A 15,275-nucleotide genomic window follows, 5' to 3' on the forward strand; every position below is an offset into this window, starting at 1 on the left:
GAGTGATGGTTCTGCAGTAGTACGCATAATACCTGGTTAATATTCAATACCACACCCTACTAGAACAATAAAGTAATCTGAGATGTTCTATATAGATCTATTTAGTGATACAATCTTACAAGTTATGTCTAACTAGTTTATAATAAGGGTTTACATTCTATTGATTAATATGATAACCCTGTCCTATAAAATACAGTAACACTCTAGATCAACATGCTGAATGCTACAAAGAGATTTTGATTGGCGAATAATAAGACTTCTGGTTCGTAACCGGGCCCATCAAAAATGGACTAGTATTATGTCACTAGCCTCTTGGCTTATCCAATTAATTAATCTATTTACTAAATAAGAACATATATTATTCTGGAATATCAGTCATATCAGGCCTGACTAAATAGTGATTCTACTTTAGTGCAATGACTGTTATACTATGGCTTGGACAAGCCACTAGTCTAGAACGCCACTGTATCCGGCTGCTTGGTGCAGCAAGACAGTCACCCTATGTTACTGTAGTAGCGCGCTACTTATATTACATTATCACATCTAGCAAGGCTGATAAGTGTTGGCCACATACCCAATTTACCAAACAGACATCAAAGCTTTTCAGCAACACTCAACTCTCCCCATTGTTGTACAGAGCCAATAGAATAAATTAAGATCAGATGATTTTGAGAAGCACTATGAAGGATCATAACAATAGTGATGTGTAAGAAGAAATGCTCAGATTGCCAGAAGTTTCAATCCCTAATCTACCATAAGGTGATGTGTTAACTGAGTATATCATAGTCATTATGAAATATAATCTAAAGATATGGTGATTGGATAAATTTTTACTTTTATAACAATTCGACAGTGAGAAGACAATCCAATCTCATATACTTTTCTAAGTGAGATAATAAAATCTCCAGAGGCATGCTCTGGATACTATGAGTAACTTCACACGTGAATTTGCTGTAGGTAAGTACTAGACCATCTTCAAGCTATTCTACTATAATGCACTTATCTGCTGAATTTTAAACCTTTCCTAAGTCTGTTGAACCTTATTGGTTCCCATGCTTCGATCATACTGATGAAGTTGCAGGCAAATATATCAGCATACACTAACTCACATTGCAGAAAGCTTATATGTATCGCATATCATACATAAGTCTCCAATTTCTTCACAACTCTCAAGATTTCTTTTCAAAGAAGGTATTAGATTGCTCCTTCGCGTATATTGATATACGACTTTGATGATCGGCATGCGGAGTCAACCGCCTTTCCGCCCCGTACCCACCACGGGCAGTGGCCCCATCAGCACTAACTCCACTGGCACCCAAACCATCAGCACCATCAGGCGGGAAATCTGCTCTGAGATATACTATGGGCGGGAACAGCAGACAGAAGGCGTCGAAACCTGATTGTCGGGTCTCAGATTATCATCATCCAGTTGCATATTCCTTCGCACGGTCATTGGTGAGCAGTGAGGTGGATTTAGCCAGAAGCATCGTGCTTCAAAGCTTGGAGCGGGATTATCTTTCCCTAGTCGGCCGTCCTGGTCCAATCGGGCATCAGAGTCTGGCTTTTACGCGATGATTTCATCGTGAAGACGGGGAGCTAGGCTAATGTAACGATCCCAATAGCTAGTCTTGCCACTCGCGATCGGTGGGAGAAGTATCTAGCGTTTACCACCTCAGTCTCTGATCATCCATATGGACCCTGAAGAGCCAGCCAATTATAGCAAGCAATTCAAGAGCAGTAGTCTGACTAGAATCTAGTCGGACCAAAAAATAGAGCTGTTTCAAATGTGGCCCAGGGCTAATCGACATGCCCTACCTGCCCCTGACTTTGGTATTTAGCGGGGGAATCGTGCTGCTTTATATCTAGTTGGACCTTTCACCCCACCCAGTCTGATTCTTCATCTTCTCTAACCCCACATGCTCGAGTCGTGACGGGAAAGAAAGCCCAAGGCTTCAACGGACGAACGTTATGGAACTGCCGCCGCCACCCCCAGGCCTTGACATCTACGAGGATCGATCGGGGAAAGTCATTGCTTCCGTGCTTGCTCCGGCGATTCTCGCCATCATCGCGGTAGGGTTGCGGGTTTGGGCAAGATATATTTCTAAAGCTGAGTTCAGATGGGATGACTATCTGATTATACTAGCCCTGGTTGGTTTGCATGCTCTACACCTTGTCGATGTTGTGGAGACGACTAAGCTCTTTACCAGGTCCTGTCAAGCGCCAATTGTGCGACCAATATCTTGAGTAAGGAATATAATGCCTTATTAAATGGACAATTAACCAAAGATTTAAAACACAGTGGCAAAGCTAGGTGGAATGGGCAAGCATATATGGCACCCCGATATCAACATGGAGGTGATGTACCAGGTCAGTTTAAACTTGCATCCAACCCGAGATCTTCGAGGTGGCATCCAATAACCTTGTGTATATGTTATTAGCTCGTTTTTGCTATGGAGTTTATCTACAGCTGCACAATCCCCGCGATCAAGATGTCGGTGATCATGTTCTATCATCGGATCTTTGCGATCTCCCACTTCAGATACATCTTGTACATGTGTTCCTTCCTAGCGATTGGCTGGTTCGTTGGTGTGATGGTTGTAAATCTGGTCCAGTGCAAACCAACACAGTATCTCTGGAAGCAGTTCGCCGAACCACCTGGCAAAGGGGAATGTATCGACGTTCAAGCTTACTTCATGGGAAATGGCATTGCCGAAGCTGTCACCGATTTCATAATCCTAGGTGCCCCGTTCTACGAGGTCTACAAACTTCAGATGCCAACTCCTCAAAAGCTAGCCGTTATGTGCATCTTCGGTCTTGGAACCTTGTATGTGTCCCTGGAGCGAGATGATCCCCCACGATAAATACTAACGTGATATGTGTCTCACGCAGCACCTGTGTTGCAGGTGCCCTTCGGTGTTATGCAGTGAAAATCATGAATGAGACCGAGGATATTCCTTGGAACTTTGGCCGCGGATTCATCTGGAGTTCAATTGAGCCTTCACTTGGAATTGTGTCCGCTTGCCTGCCGACCCTCCGGCCCCTTGTCCGGTATCTTTTCCCATCCGGGTTTGGTTCCAGCAAGAAAACAAGCGACTTCTACCGTCTGCAAGAAGGCGGGACCTTCGTGTCTGGCACTGGCAACGTTGCTCTGACGAATGACATTCGTCGGGGTGATAGAGACTCGTCTCTTGATTTGGGACTTCATGACGACCCTGATCAAGCTATCACGGTCCAACGGGAGTTTATGTGGTCTTCCAAGTCCGCTACGAACAACTCCACTCCCTGACCGAGTTTCGCCCAGCCTGGTCTCCCACGACCAAGGCCGTGCTGAATTCGGCTCTAATCCGTCTTACCAAACGCTCATTTTGTATAATTGATTCTAAAAAGTGAAACTAGTATTTCCTATCATTCTTCATCGAATCCACCTCTTTTCTTGCTACTTCGTTTCTCCAAGGCTCCACCGTTCTGTAAATAGTACCCTCCTGTCATATTAGCGTGGAGTGAAGCTTTGACAAGGCATTCCTTGTCCCGCGTTCCACAGTGGATCCACAGCCCGTCCGCCCTCTAAGCTATTATGGTCTGTGCAGAGGGGTCTTTCATGTGATTGGGCTATTACCAGAAGTACTAATCGCGCACTCGCTACTGGAGACACTCTCGCCTATTTGCTCGGGTACGTGGACGGTCCGTGGCTTTGACTCGTGTATCCGGCCTTGGGCTCCACTGATCGTCGGAGATCGGGTAATTTACATCCACTACTTCGAATCCTTTGCACACCCCGCTTCTCTTGTCTGTTCTGCTTATTCTTCAGGTGTAGGGGCTTTCAGGTTCAAGACGCCGGAGCCTGGGTTATCCTCTGGGGTAAACCTTCATGCACACCCCCAACACGTGGTCGGTCCAACGCAGCGACATGCTCTTAACATCTAAACGGCTATATATGGTGACTGCTTGCACCAGTCTCTACAGCTTGTTTTTGATAATAAATACTAGACTAATACAGTGCTACTTGCGATAATGCACACACTTGGAGTGAAAAGGTAAGTCGTGGCGTGATACTAGTAAGGCATATACGGGTGGGGGCGGTGTCTGAGTTCGGCAGTGGATCTTCATGATCATCTGTAGGCAGACGGTGTATTATAGTATGAAGTCTATGAGCACAGGATGCGTTAGTGGACGCAAAGCTTGCGACCCGGTGTATCCGTGGCTCAGGGGGATGCGGGGTTTGTAGTTTAGGGTGATAGCGTACCACAGGCTCATAATAAGACACCATAGATATCAGAAAATGCAGCCCGAGTACATTCATCTTGACGACCCATAGAAATCATCACACCCAAAAAGTAAAACAAGAAAGGAAAAAAAAAGGGAAGCAATGATGGACAAGATTCATGTTCACACGGACTTTGCATCCCTTCCACTCCTAATTACCCTCAGCGCACCTCTAATCATCTACCTCCTCTACCACCTCGCCTTCTTCCCACTATTCCGTTCCGATCTGCGCTCCATCCCGGGCCCATTTCTCGCAAAACTAACCGACCTACACCGGCTCCTTCTGGTACGTACCGAATCCGCCCACGAGCACCACCTGCGTCTTCACGAGCGCCACGGACCTCTCGTTCGCCTGGGACCCAACAACGTCTCCGTTAGCTCTCCCGCCGCCATCTCCATTTTGTACAACACACGCACCCGCTATGCCAAATCAGATTTCTACCCGGTTATGGGCAACGTCGCGCACGGGAAGGTCGTACCCACGATCTTCTCGACGCAGGACGAGTCCGTCCACGAGATAATGAAGCGTCCCATTGCGCAGGTGTACGCTATGACGAGTCTCAAATCATATGAGGCGCTAGTCGAGAGCACCGAGGCTTTCTTTTTCGATAGACTGGGGGAGTTAGCGGACGAAGGGAAACCTATCGATCTGGGAAAGTGGCTGCATTGGTTTGCAACGGATGTAGTCTTGGAGATTACGTTTGGGAAGAGGCTTGGGTTTTTGGAGAAGGGTGAGGATGTGGATGGAATCATACAGATGATTGAGAAGCGATTTTCGTATGTTGCTGTTGTGAGTGGCCTCTTTCTTTTCACGCTATTGCGGAGATGTGGTGATTTTTAGAGCGTCTGCTGATGAAGCCCATTGGGTTGATAGGCCGGTCAGATGCCCTGGCTGGATAAGATTCTGCACAAGAATCCACTTATTGCTTTTTTATCCGGGTTGTTCTCGAAGCCAACAATGTCCCCTGTTATGAAGTTTGCACTGGAGCGGATAGAAGAGCGGAAAAGAGAGTTCCGCGAGCATCCTGAAAAAAGAGGTGAAGGACGAGACTTCTTGACCCGTTTCTTGAACATTCAAGACAGCCACCCTAATATTCCCGACTTGTAAGATACTCATTGCATTCTTTTTTTCATTCCATGCTAATATAAGATATTGCAGTTGGATCATCTCTTGGTGCCAACAAAACGTCCAAGCTGGCTCTGATTCCACTGCCATCACACTAACTTCAGTGATATATCACCTTCTGAAAAACCCGGATTCAATTGAGACCCTACTAGCCGAGCTAGACAATGCTAATCTTCCATCACCGATTCCCTGGGATATCGCACACAAGCTGCCTTACCTTGACGCTTGCATCAAGGAAGCCCTGAGGATGACCCCGGCAATCGGAATCCCATTAGAGCGAATCGCTCCCCCTGGGGGCATCGAGCTATGTGGGAATTATTTCCGAGGCGGGACAGTGCTTGGGGTAAATGCTTGGGTCTTGCACAAGGACAAGAAAGTGTTTGGGGAAGACGCCGCTTCCTGGAGACCAGGAAGGTGGGTTCAAGCGAGTGAGAGCGAGAGGAAAGAGATGGAACGAGCCTTATTTGCGGTGAGTTCTCCGAAAATTCGGATTGTGCAGCACTAGTATGCTATGTTGGCCAATTGAGGGATACTGATGACGATCTTCTCAGTTTGGAGGGGGGTCCAGAGTTTGCTTGGGTCGGAACATTTCGTATTTGGAAATGTACAAGGTCATTCCTGAATTGTTGACAAGATTCAAGGTATGTCATTCTCTCGGTTTTGATCGTCTGTTTGCAACATGGTTGCTTACTGCTTGGACATTCAGTTCGAACTAAAAGACCCCTCAAAAGAGTGGGCATTGAGGAACGCCTTTTTTGTCTACACGAAAGGTGTTGAAGTCACGATACAAAGGAGGGAGAAGTGAGGATTACACTAAAATCGTTGTCGATTGAGAGTATGACATATTATGATGGCTGACTGATAACAATGTAAGAGACAAGAACAAGATAAAGTAAATATGAACCCATATATTAGAAAGTGTATTTAGCATATTTCATGTTTATTAGGGTTTCGAGCTCACAGAAAGCCTCATAGAGCCACAAAAGGTGGCGAATGTGAAGGAGACGCAAATATAAAAGTGGCATCTGTATTCAATCAAGTCACACAAGACAACTCCTGTCTTATATGTATGTTTTCTGTCTTATATGTATGTTTTATGCTGAACAGCGCGACATGCAACTGGCAACATGTCAGCTGACTTGGGGTGTTTTCCCCGCATAAATTTTGTTTTGACCTGTTTCTTGCAATCTTTCAACTATTCGCAACTCTTATGATGAAACTCGTCAATACTTTTGACCGTTCTTGTTGGTTTTTTTACATATTATATATTTGAACCTTCTTAATGACGGCCAGTCCCATATATCTCGATAATATCTGTTAGGGAACACCGGGTTATACAGGACCACGTCCTACTGGGCAGCATTGGGTCCCAATCACTAGGCCCCTCTCTTGATTACGTCCACTTGCTTATTATGTCGGTGCTACCCGATATAGTGGTATAACCCTCAAAATAATGCTACGTTTTTAGGCAAGTTCAATTCTGACTTTTTTTGGGCGCCACTTAAATTACTTTCGTATGGGTTGCACTCGACACGTGGATGAGCAATCGGTCAGCATGTCAGCTGACTTGCAGAGCCGTACCATTGAAGCTTCATTGTCCTTGCAACCTTGCAGCCACCTTTGTAGCTTTGAGATGTCGGAATATAAGATGACTATGAAAGATTACTCACAGAGCTCAGAAGTGGCTAGATAGTTTTTGTAGCCGAGTGGTATTATTTTCCACATATGATCATCAAATCTATTCTCCTTTTGGCTATTTTCATCGAGCCTTCCACATTGTATAGAAGATATATCGTCGGAATCGACTATTGGCATGTTTGTACGATATCCTGGAGAAAACAGACAAATCAAAAGCATGGCATCCACAAAGAGGATCTACGTAACTAATACAGCGCGGGAGGACCGGTGAATGGTGGAGGTATGACCTGCATAAATGAGGTTTCTTCATGACCTCATGGCAAAAGCAGACATCTCAAAAAGGAAATTATGCTCCAAAGAGAAGGTTCCCTCGAAACCTCTACGTTGTTGGTTCAGTATGAAATAACAGATTCCGTCAAGGGTGGGGGTGTCTCAAAAAGGAAAGTCCGATAGAAAACTCCATATTCGTGATTTGGTATGGTTTGTTACGACAAAAAAAATCAAGCGTGGATGTTTCTTGAAAAGGGAAGTCCGTTATAAACCTCTACGTTGTTTAATACTGCTAGTTAAATCTAAGTTAAGGACGAAGTTATATGCAATAGACAGAGGGAGTAGATACCTCGAAGCATATAAATCCTTGAATATCCCCCTTCTCTGTGCAATCTAGATACATAACCACATTAGCTGGTCCAGGTCATTGAGCACTACAAGACATACTCGAGATTCATTTTCATAATCGTTACATTTATAACTCTGACCTTTGATAGAAATGGCTGCCTCAGAGCGCGAACCCATTGCCGTTGTTGGGATTGGCTGTCGCTTTCCTGGGGGTGTTTCAACCGCCATGGAATTTTGGGAGGCGCTACAGCAAGGCATCGATGCTATTGGAGATATTCCGAAAGACCGGTTTGACTCGAGCTCGTTCCACGATAAGGACCCCCAGAAGTACGGGACAATCAGGAACTGCAAGGGTGGCTTTTTGGACGACATCAAATCATTTGATGCTGATTTCTTCGGTTACTTTCCGGCTGAAGCATCCAGGATCGACCCACAACAGCGCCTCGCCCTGGAAGCAAGTGTCCATGCACTGCAAGACTCTGGTACCCCTCTTGAAAAGGTGGCCGGTTCACGGACGAGCGTTTTTCTCGGTACCTTCATGTATGATCACCTCAGCATACAGACAGCCACTGAGCAGCGGGACAATATCAGTCCCCACGTGGCTCTGGGATCTATGATATGGGCAACAGCAAATCGAGTATCTCATCGCCTGAACTTGCAGGGCCCAAGCATTACACTGGACACTGCCTGTTCCAGCAGCTTGTCAGCATTGCATCTCGCGTGCCAGAGCATCTGGACAGGGGAGAGTGAGGGAGCTCTAGCTGGCGGGGTTAATGCTATTCTTCGACCGGAAGCAACGATCATGCTATCAAAGTCAGGGTTTCTGTCCCCAGACGGTACATGCAAACCATTCGATGCGTCGGCAAATGGCTATGTTCGCAGCGAGGGCGTCGGAATCGTGTATCTGAAGCCTCTCAAAACAGCAATCCAGGACAAAGACAGAATCTACGCATGCATTCGCGGCTCACTTGTTAACCAGGATGGATACACAGCGGATGGTTTTACTGTCCCAAGCTTGGCTGCACAGGCAACGTTATTGGAGACGGTCTACACACAATCCAACATAGACCCCACCAAGGTCCAGTATATTGAAGCCCACGGACCCGGCACCCTCGTTGGGGATCCGGTCGAAGCAAATGCCCTAGGGAAACAACTTGGACAAAAGCGTTCCGACAAACAAGAGTCCCTTTGGATAGGGTCGGTTAAAGGGAACTATGGCCATCTTGAGGGGGCTGCTGGGATTATTGGTTTCATCAAGGCTTCTCTCGTCGCGTTCTATGGCGAGATTCCCCCACAAGCCAACAACACAACTTTGAATCCTTCTATCGACTTCAAGTCGCTACGACTTGCAATATCGAGGAAGAAAATCAGATTGCCACGTAATCAAGGACAAAAGATATTTGCCGGCGTCAACTCCTTTGGTGCGGGAGGTGCCAATGCACATGTCATACTCGAAGAAGCACCAAATGATATCGGCACTGGTGCTGGAAAGTCTCACCGCAGGCCACGCGTTTTTAACCTATCTGCAAGGTCGCATACTGCATTAGCGCATACTGCCCGAGATTTGGCTTCCGTCCTGCGCCTACGCAAACATTCCCTCGAGGATGTCGCATACACCCTGAACATGCGCCGGGACAAGCATGCGGAATTTTCAGTCATTCCGGCGCAGGGATTGCACGAGCTGTGTTCCCGACTTGATCAGGTCGGTTCCCAGCAAACTTCCAAAAATATCTTGACGCTGCAGAAGCAACCAGGCATATCCTGTCCTAAAGTCGCTTTCGTGTTTTCTGGTCAAGGTGGCCAGTGGCTTGGGATGGGAATGCGGCTTGCGTATCAAGAACCTACTTTCCGTGAACATCTAGCCGCCTTTGACAATATTTTCGCCTCTCTTGCGCAATTCTCAATCATTGAAGAGATTTTTGGGCAACCAGATGACTCCAAGCTCAGCAAAACCACGATTGCGCAGCCGGCAATAGCAGCAATACAGATCGCATTGGCGAGGACGCTTATCTCTTATGGTATCAAACCAGAGGGCTGCGTAGGGCACTCCATTGGTGAGATTGCTGCCGCCCATATATGCGGCGCACTAAGCCTAGAAGACGCTGTTAATGTGATATACTTTCGGTCCCAGATTCAGAGCAAGGCCGCTGGGGCTGGGTCGATGCTGGCTACAGGACTGTCGGCCAAAGAAGCTGATAGTCTAATACAGCGCTTGCATGCTGGCGTTGGTGTGGAGATTGCGGCCCTAAATGGCCCTAAAACGACCACTTTAACGGGAGATATAGAGAGCCTCGAGCATGTCGCCAGAGAACTCGAGAGGCGCGATGTGTTTGCTCGATTTGTCAAGGTAGACACTCCATACCACAGTCGCTTCATGGACGCCCTGGAAGGCGAAATAATGGAGGCCCTGTCGCCGATTCAAGGAACCCAAACTGAAATAAATCTGTACTCCACTGTTACAACAACTGTCGAATCGGGGAGGCACTTGAGTGCGAGTTACTGGTTTGATAACATAAGAAAGCCGGTTCAGTACACTGAGACAGCAGATCGAATGATTGAAGATGGTTTCAATTTTCTGATCGAGATCGGACCGCACCCAGTTCTTCTATCTGGTACTCGGGACATCGCAGAGGCTGCTAAGCGGCCAGTCTATCTGCTTCCAGGCATGCTCCGCGGTAACGATGTTGAGCCCATTTCACGCGTCATAGGTGCCACTCACGCGGTCGGTATTGCTGTTGGTATTTCCTCATTCAATGGTGGAGGCGGCAAACTTATCGATCTGCCCCTGTACCCTTTCCAAAGGCAGCACTATTGGTTCGAGGATCCAGAAGCCCAGCAGAGTCGTGTTGCAGAGTCTCGCCATCCATTTCTCCGAAGCTCAACCAGCCTGACCGATGATGAACATGGTGTATTACGACTTCAATTGAGCACCGGTGTTTCACCGTTTTTAAGTGACCATGTGGTTAACGGATCAATTGTCTTCCCAATGACGGGACACATTGAAGCAGCATACTTAGCCGCCAGCAAATTTCTCATACATCAGAGAATCTGGTTGGAAGATCTTCGATTTGAACTCCCCGTTGTTCTCGCTGCCGCCGAAGATTTTGCTCCTCAGATCATGTTTGAGATTACCAGCCCTACCAGTGATTATGTTCTCAGCTCTCGACGGGCCAATGCACCCCCAACGGCTGCTTGGCATGTATGTTCCCGAGGTCGAATCAATACCCGCGATATGCCGCCCAGAACAGAGGCAGAGGCTTTAGACTCTGTAAAGACTCGTCTGCAGTCAGGAACACAGATGAACACGGATGCGTTTTATCAAGGGCTCGAAGAATCAGGCTTCCGGTACGGCGAAGCATTCAGATGTGTTCGGGGCATGTGGCGCCTTGGTGAGGAGCTCTTCTCTTTTGTCGAGCTTCCACCTTCCTTGGTCGAGGAAACATCGCGATTTACCTTTCATCCTGCACTTTTGGATGCTTGTGTTCACACCGTATACGCTTACCAGCATCACGTCGGCAATCCTCACAGTGTGTACTTGCCTAGTTATGTGCGATCAGCAGATATTACGAATGACTATCCTCTCACATCTGTCTTCGCACATATCCGGGTATATCAGCTCGACGATGTGTTCTTAATATACGACTTGATGATATATGGACACGATGGCCAGCTTGTTGCAATATTCTCTGAATTAACTATGAAGCAGCTTCAAACCAAAACTTTAACACAGCTCAAAGAGCACCGTGTATCTTTTCAGTTGGAGACGGAGGAGCGGTCAAAGAGGGAGGAAGCTGATTTTGAGAATGTCTTAATCCTTGACCCACCAGGCAGCCTGCTGGACTGGCTACTACCTACTGTTCAAAGCGCATTTCCCCGTTCGCGCATCTATGAAAAGGGTCTAGAGGCAGTCAAGCCCTCGTGGGAAGCATCCGAATGGGGATTCAATCTGGACCGACGGACACTTCTCGTCGTCCCGGCGTTGCTGCCAGGGTCTCCACAAAGACATATCCACGAAAGTCTAGACGCTGCGATTCAAACACTTACACGCATTGCGTCTTGGATTCACGCCCAGAGTGGCTTTTGTACGGTTGTGGTACTTACACAGGGGGGCTGCATGACGCCTGCAGATACGCAATGCAACCCTTTCTCCTCCTCTGTAGAAGCAGCCACACGTGTGATGGTGAACGAGTTTCCGCATCCCAGTATTCGACTCATTGATCTTGCAATAGACACGGCTGAGCGACAAACTACATTCCTCAAAGCAGAGCTGCAAACTCTTCGATTCGGTCGCCATGAGACAGTGGTAGCTCTCCGGGACGAAAACCGGTTTATCAGGCGAATAGTTCCTGTGGATGTTGAGAAGGAAGAAAAGCTGAACCTGAGGTCACTTCCAGCAAGAGGAGGAAGGTACCAAGCAGAAAGGGGCCAAATTGGGGGCCTAGATAACCTGGTTTTGAGGCAGCAGTCTTTCTCACAGCTACGTCCAGATGAAGTGGGGATTGAAGTCCACGCTGCGGGCCTGAGCTACAAGGACGTCTTGAATGCCATGGGATCGCTGAGCAATAGAGCCACCTCTGATGGTCTGACTGGCCAAAATCTGGGGCTCGAGGTGTCTGGGCGGGTTGTAGAGATTGGCAAGAATGTGAACGATATTGACCGTGGTGCTCTGGTCATGGCCCGAGTTTCTAACGGCATCTCTGGTTATGCTGTTACCAGCCATGACCTCGTTGCGCCTATCCCCTCATCCCTTTCTGTCGCCCAGGCAGCTTGTGTGCTGGTCAGTAGCACCACAGCGTACTACGCTCTCGAATACCTCGGGCGACTCACGGCAGGAGAAAGCATTCTGATCCATTCAGGAGCCGGTGGTGTGGGAATAGCAGCAATGCAGATTGCCAAGCACGTTGGTGCTCGTGTGTATGCAACAGCTGGGAGTCCTGCGCGTCGAGCCTGGGTGTCGGATATGGGAGCTGAAGCAGTCTTCGACTCCCGCTCTTTGACATTCCATGACGAGATCAAGCTAGCGACCCAGGGCCGGGGTGTCGACATTGTTTTGAATTGTTTGCCAGGAGCTATGTTCTCACAATCTATGGCATGCCTTTCTCCGTTCGGGCGCTTTCTGGAAATTGGAAAGACAGAAATCTATCGGAACACAAAGCTTGGCTTGGAGAAACTTGGTCAAAACTGTGCCTTCTTCGCCGTCGACATTGATAGATTGGCGGCACAGAAACCAAATTTACACCGGCAAATCGTGGGAGAGGTATGCAAACTTCTTGGTCATGGTATATTGGTACCACCACAAATTACTACGCATCCGATCTCAGAGTTATCCATGGCCCTAAAGCGACTATCTCGGTCTTCTGTGATGGGCAAGGCAGCAGTGGAAATGCCGTCCGGTGTTAGCATTGAAGCAATGCCTCCAAAGCACTTGAAGTTAGATGGAACTAGATCCTACCTAATAACCGGTGGTACAAGTGGGCTAGGACTACAATTAGCCAAATTACTGGTTGAGCGAGGAGCGAAACATCTCGTGCTCGTCAGCAGGACAGGACCAAAGACTCCCGAGGATCATGCTCTCATACTAAATTTGCGATATAAAGGGGTCTCGGTTTACATTGAGACTGGAGATATTTCCAACATCGAAGCAGCTGAATCTCTTTTTCACCAGCACAAATCATGGCCATCGATTGCAGGTGTTATACACTCTGCCGGTGTACTGGGCACTATCTCCGCCCACGACGTCACACCGGACAGCTTCCGAACCGTTTTTGCCCCCAAGGCCCTGGGAGCATGGAATCTCCATCAGACAACCCAAGGGCTAAATCTTGACTTCTTTGTCCTGGTATCGTCCGTTTCCAGTATCCTGGGGGTGGCAGGACAGCTGAGTTATGCAGCGGCAAACCAATTCCTTGACGGGTTGGCACAACATCGCCAGGCATCCGGCTTGCCCGGCACTTCACTCAACCTCGGGGTTCTGGGAGAATATGCGGGCATGTCACGTACCTCTCAGAGTAATAATCGCGTGGTCCAGCTCGCTGAGTCGGAAGGCCTGTCCACCACAGATCTTCCGACGGTCTTCTCTGCGCTGGAACGTGCTCTCCTTCACAGTACCTCTCAAACCATGATTTCTAGTATTGACTGGTCAATGTTCCTCAAAGCCTATCCCCACCTAGCCTATGACGGGGCTTATCTTGGGCTAGATAAGCAGCAGGAAGCAGACAAAAACGACGAATCCCAAGTGTTTTCATCTCGACTGTCGGGTCCAGAGAGAGAGCAGGCTATCAGAGACACGCTACAGGCTGGACTGGCCAAGATATTAGGAGTAGATACCAGTCGGATATCTCCAACAGAAAAGATTGATCAATATTCTCTCGATTCCATGACTCTCACCCAGTTGCGAGGGTTGATCTTACGGGAGTTCAGAACCCCGTACCCTCTCATAAGGCTTTTCGAGGGACCGAGTCTGCAAGAGGTTGCCGCAGAGTTGAATGGGACATCTCACGATACACAATCAGCAGACAAGGATTCCACCAATATCGGGAACGATCAATTGGGGCCCATGTCTGATGATGGGCTGATCAAGATTTCGCCCTGGTTTGTTCGGGGTAGTTCTGTCAACGCCCACTGTCCCCGTCTATTGTGTGTTCATTCTATGGGAGCCGCGGCAACACTTTTTGCTTCCGTCTTATCAAACCCGCCGGATGGGCTTGATCCTATCGCAATGCAGCTTCCTGGTCGTGCAACTCGCTCTGACGAGCCTCCAGCATCCAGCATACCAGAGGTCGTGTCCGGCACCCTGAGCGACATGGAGAATGTAGTCGGCTACCCCGCCATCATCTGGGGACATTCATTTGGAGGAATCATTGCATTTGAGATGATTCGTGCCCTGCGACACCAGGGTAAACCTTTGCCGCAGCTTCTTGTCACCGGCACAATTGCTCCAAGCCTTATCAGTATTTGGCAAAAGCGAGATATCCTGGTTGAGGTTGTTCGGGAAGACATCAGCCCCGATTACTGGATGTCTGTGGCACGGTACGTCGATGATGTGGACTACCTGCGTTCTATTATGCCCTTGATGAGACAAGACGGGCCTTTACTACTCAAGTATCAGTTCCATGAGGAAGCTCCGTTGAATATACCTATCACAGCGTTTACTGCGCGTCAGGATGATTTGGTGTATGTGGAGGAGATCTCCGCCTGGAAAAAAGAAACGAAGAATTTCCGTCTGGTGGAAGTGGACGGTGATCACTGGTTTTTGTATCGAAACCGTGTGCTACTGAGGGAGACGCTGACGGCCATGGCTTGCGACATTGGCAAGAGCGACCTAGAAAACTAAGCATTTGGGTTTTTCTTCGGGGAAAGTGGTCATCCGCAGATGTCACTGAAGGCCTTGTTCTGGATGGTTAATTCACGCAATTGCAAATGTTTACTTGTTTCTTTATTTACTCAAATTTGAGACCTCTAAGTGGGAGTATCATTCTTCAAGAAACATTCATAGCAGGTACAAAATAAAAAATAGCATACAAAAAAAGAAAAACATACAACAGCCGGGATTCGCATGTGGTCACCCACCATACTACTAACCGGCCGGCGTGTGGCTTAAGTACGGCTGAGCGGACGGGAAGCCCTGTTC

The 15,275-nt window shown here is 47.9% G+C and overlaps 3 protein-coding genes across 3 annotated transcripts; all 3 read left to right on the forward strand.

Moving 5' to 3' along the window:
• Positions 1–1,968: 1,968 nt before the first annotated feature.
• Positions 1,969–3,286, forward strand: BDW47DRAFT_132710 (uncharacterized protein; the record flags this gene model as incomplete). The annotated part of the gene is made up of 4 exons (XM_024817640.1): positions 1,969–2,152; positions 2,300–2,367; positions 2,439–2,824; positions 2,890–3,286. The coding sequence occupies 4 exons, from the start codon at positions 1,969–1,971 to the stop codon at positions 3,284–3,286; spliced, it is 1,035 nt and encodes a 344-aa protein (XP_024670529.1).
• A 1,083-nt stretch (positions 3,287–4,369) lies between these two features.
• On the forward strand, positions 4,370–6,194 carry BDW47DRAFT_118633 (cytochrome P450; the record flags this gene model as incomplete). The annotated part of the gene is made up of 5 exons (XM_024815239.1): positions 4,370–5,053; positions 5,138–5,367; positions 5,423–5,858; positions 5,941–6,030; positions 6,096–6,194. The coding sequence occupies 5 exons, from the start codon at positions 4,370–4,372 to the stop codon at positions 6,192–6,194; spliced, it is 1,539 nt and encodes a 512-aa protein (XP_024670530.1).
• Positions 6,195–7,796: 1,602 nt separating this feature from the next.
• BDW47DRAFT_132711 (fatty acid synthase S-acetyltransferase) lies at positions 7,797–14,978 on the forward strand (the record flags this gene model as incomplete). The annotated part of the gene is made up of 29 exons (XM_024817641.1): positions 7,797–10,090; positions 10,127–10,140; positions 10,189–10,209; positions 10,246–10,257; positions 10,294–10,379; positions 10,452–10,498; positions 10,532–10,622; positions 10,689–10,727; positions 10,761–10,765; positions 10,805–10,857; positions 10,894–10,913; positions 10,944–11,012; positions 11,043–11,172; positions 11,206–11,270; positions 11,316–11,318; positions 11,352–11,390; positions 11,427–11,541; positions 11,572–11,635; positions 11,720–11,727; positions 11,773–11,847; positions 11,908–11,931; positions 11,989–12,052; positions 12,104–12,109; positions 12,170–12,225; positions 12,274–12,345; positions 12,412–12,426; positions 12,478–12,512; positions 12,543–12,932; positions 12,969–14,978. 29 exons carry the CDS (start codon positions 7,797–7,799, stop codon positions 14,976–14,978), a joined length of 5,922 nt encoding a protein of 1,973 aa, XP_024670531.1.
• Positions 14,979–15,275: the final 297 nt, after the last annotated feature.

Source organism: Aspergillus candidus (genome assembly GCF_002847045.1).
Source record: "Aspergillus candidus strain CBS 102.13 unplaced genomic scaffold BDW47scaffold_34, whole genome shotgun sequence".
In the NCBI taxonomy this organism is placed as follows: domain Eukaryota; kingdom Fungi; phylum Ascomycota; class Eurotiomycetes; order Eurotiales; family Aspergillaceae; genus Aspergillus; species Aspergillus candidus.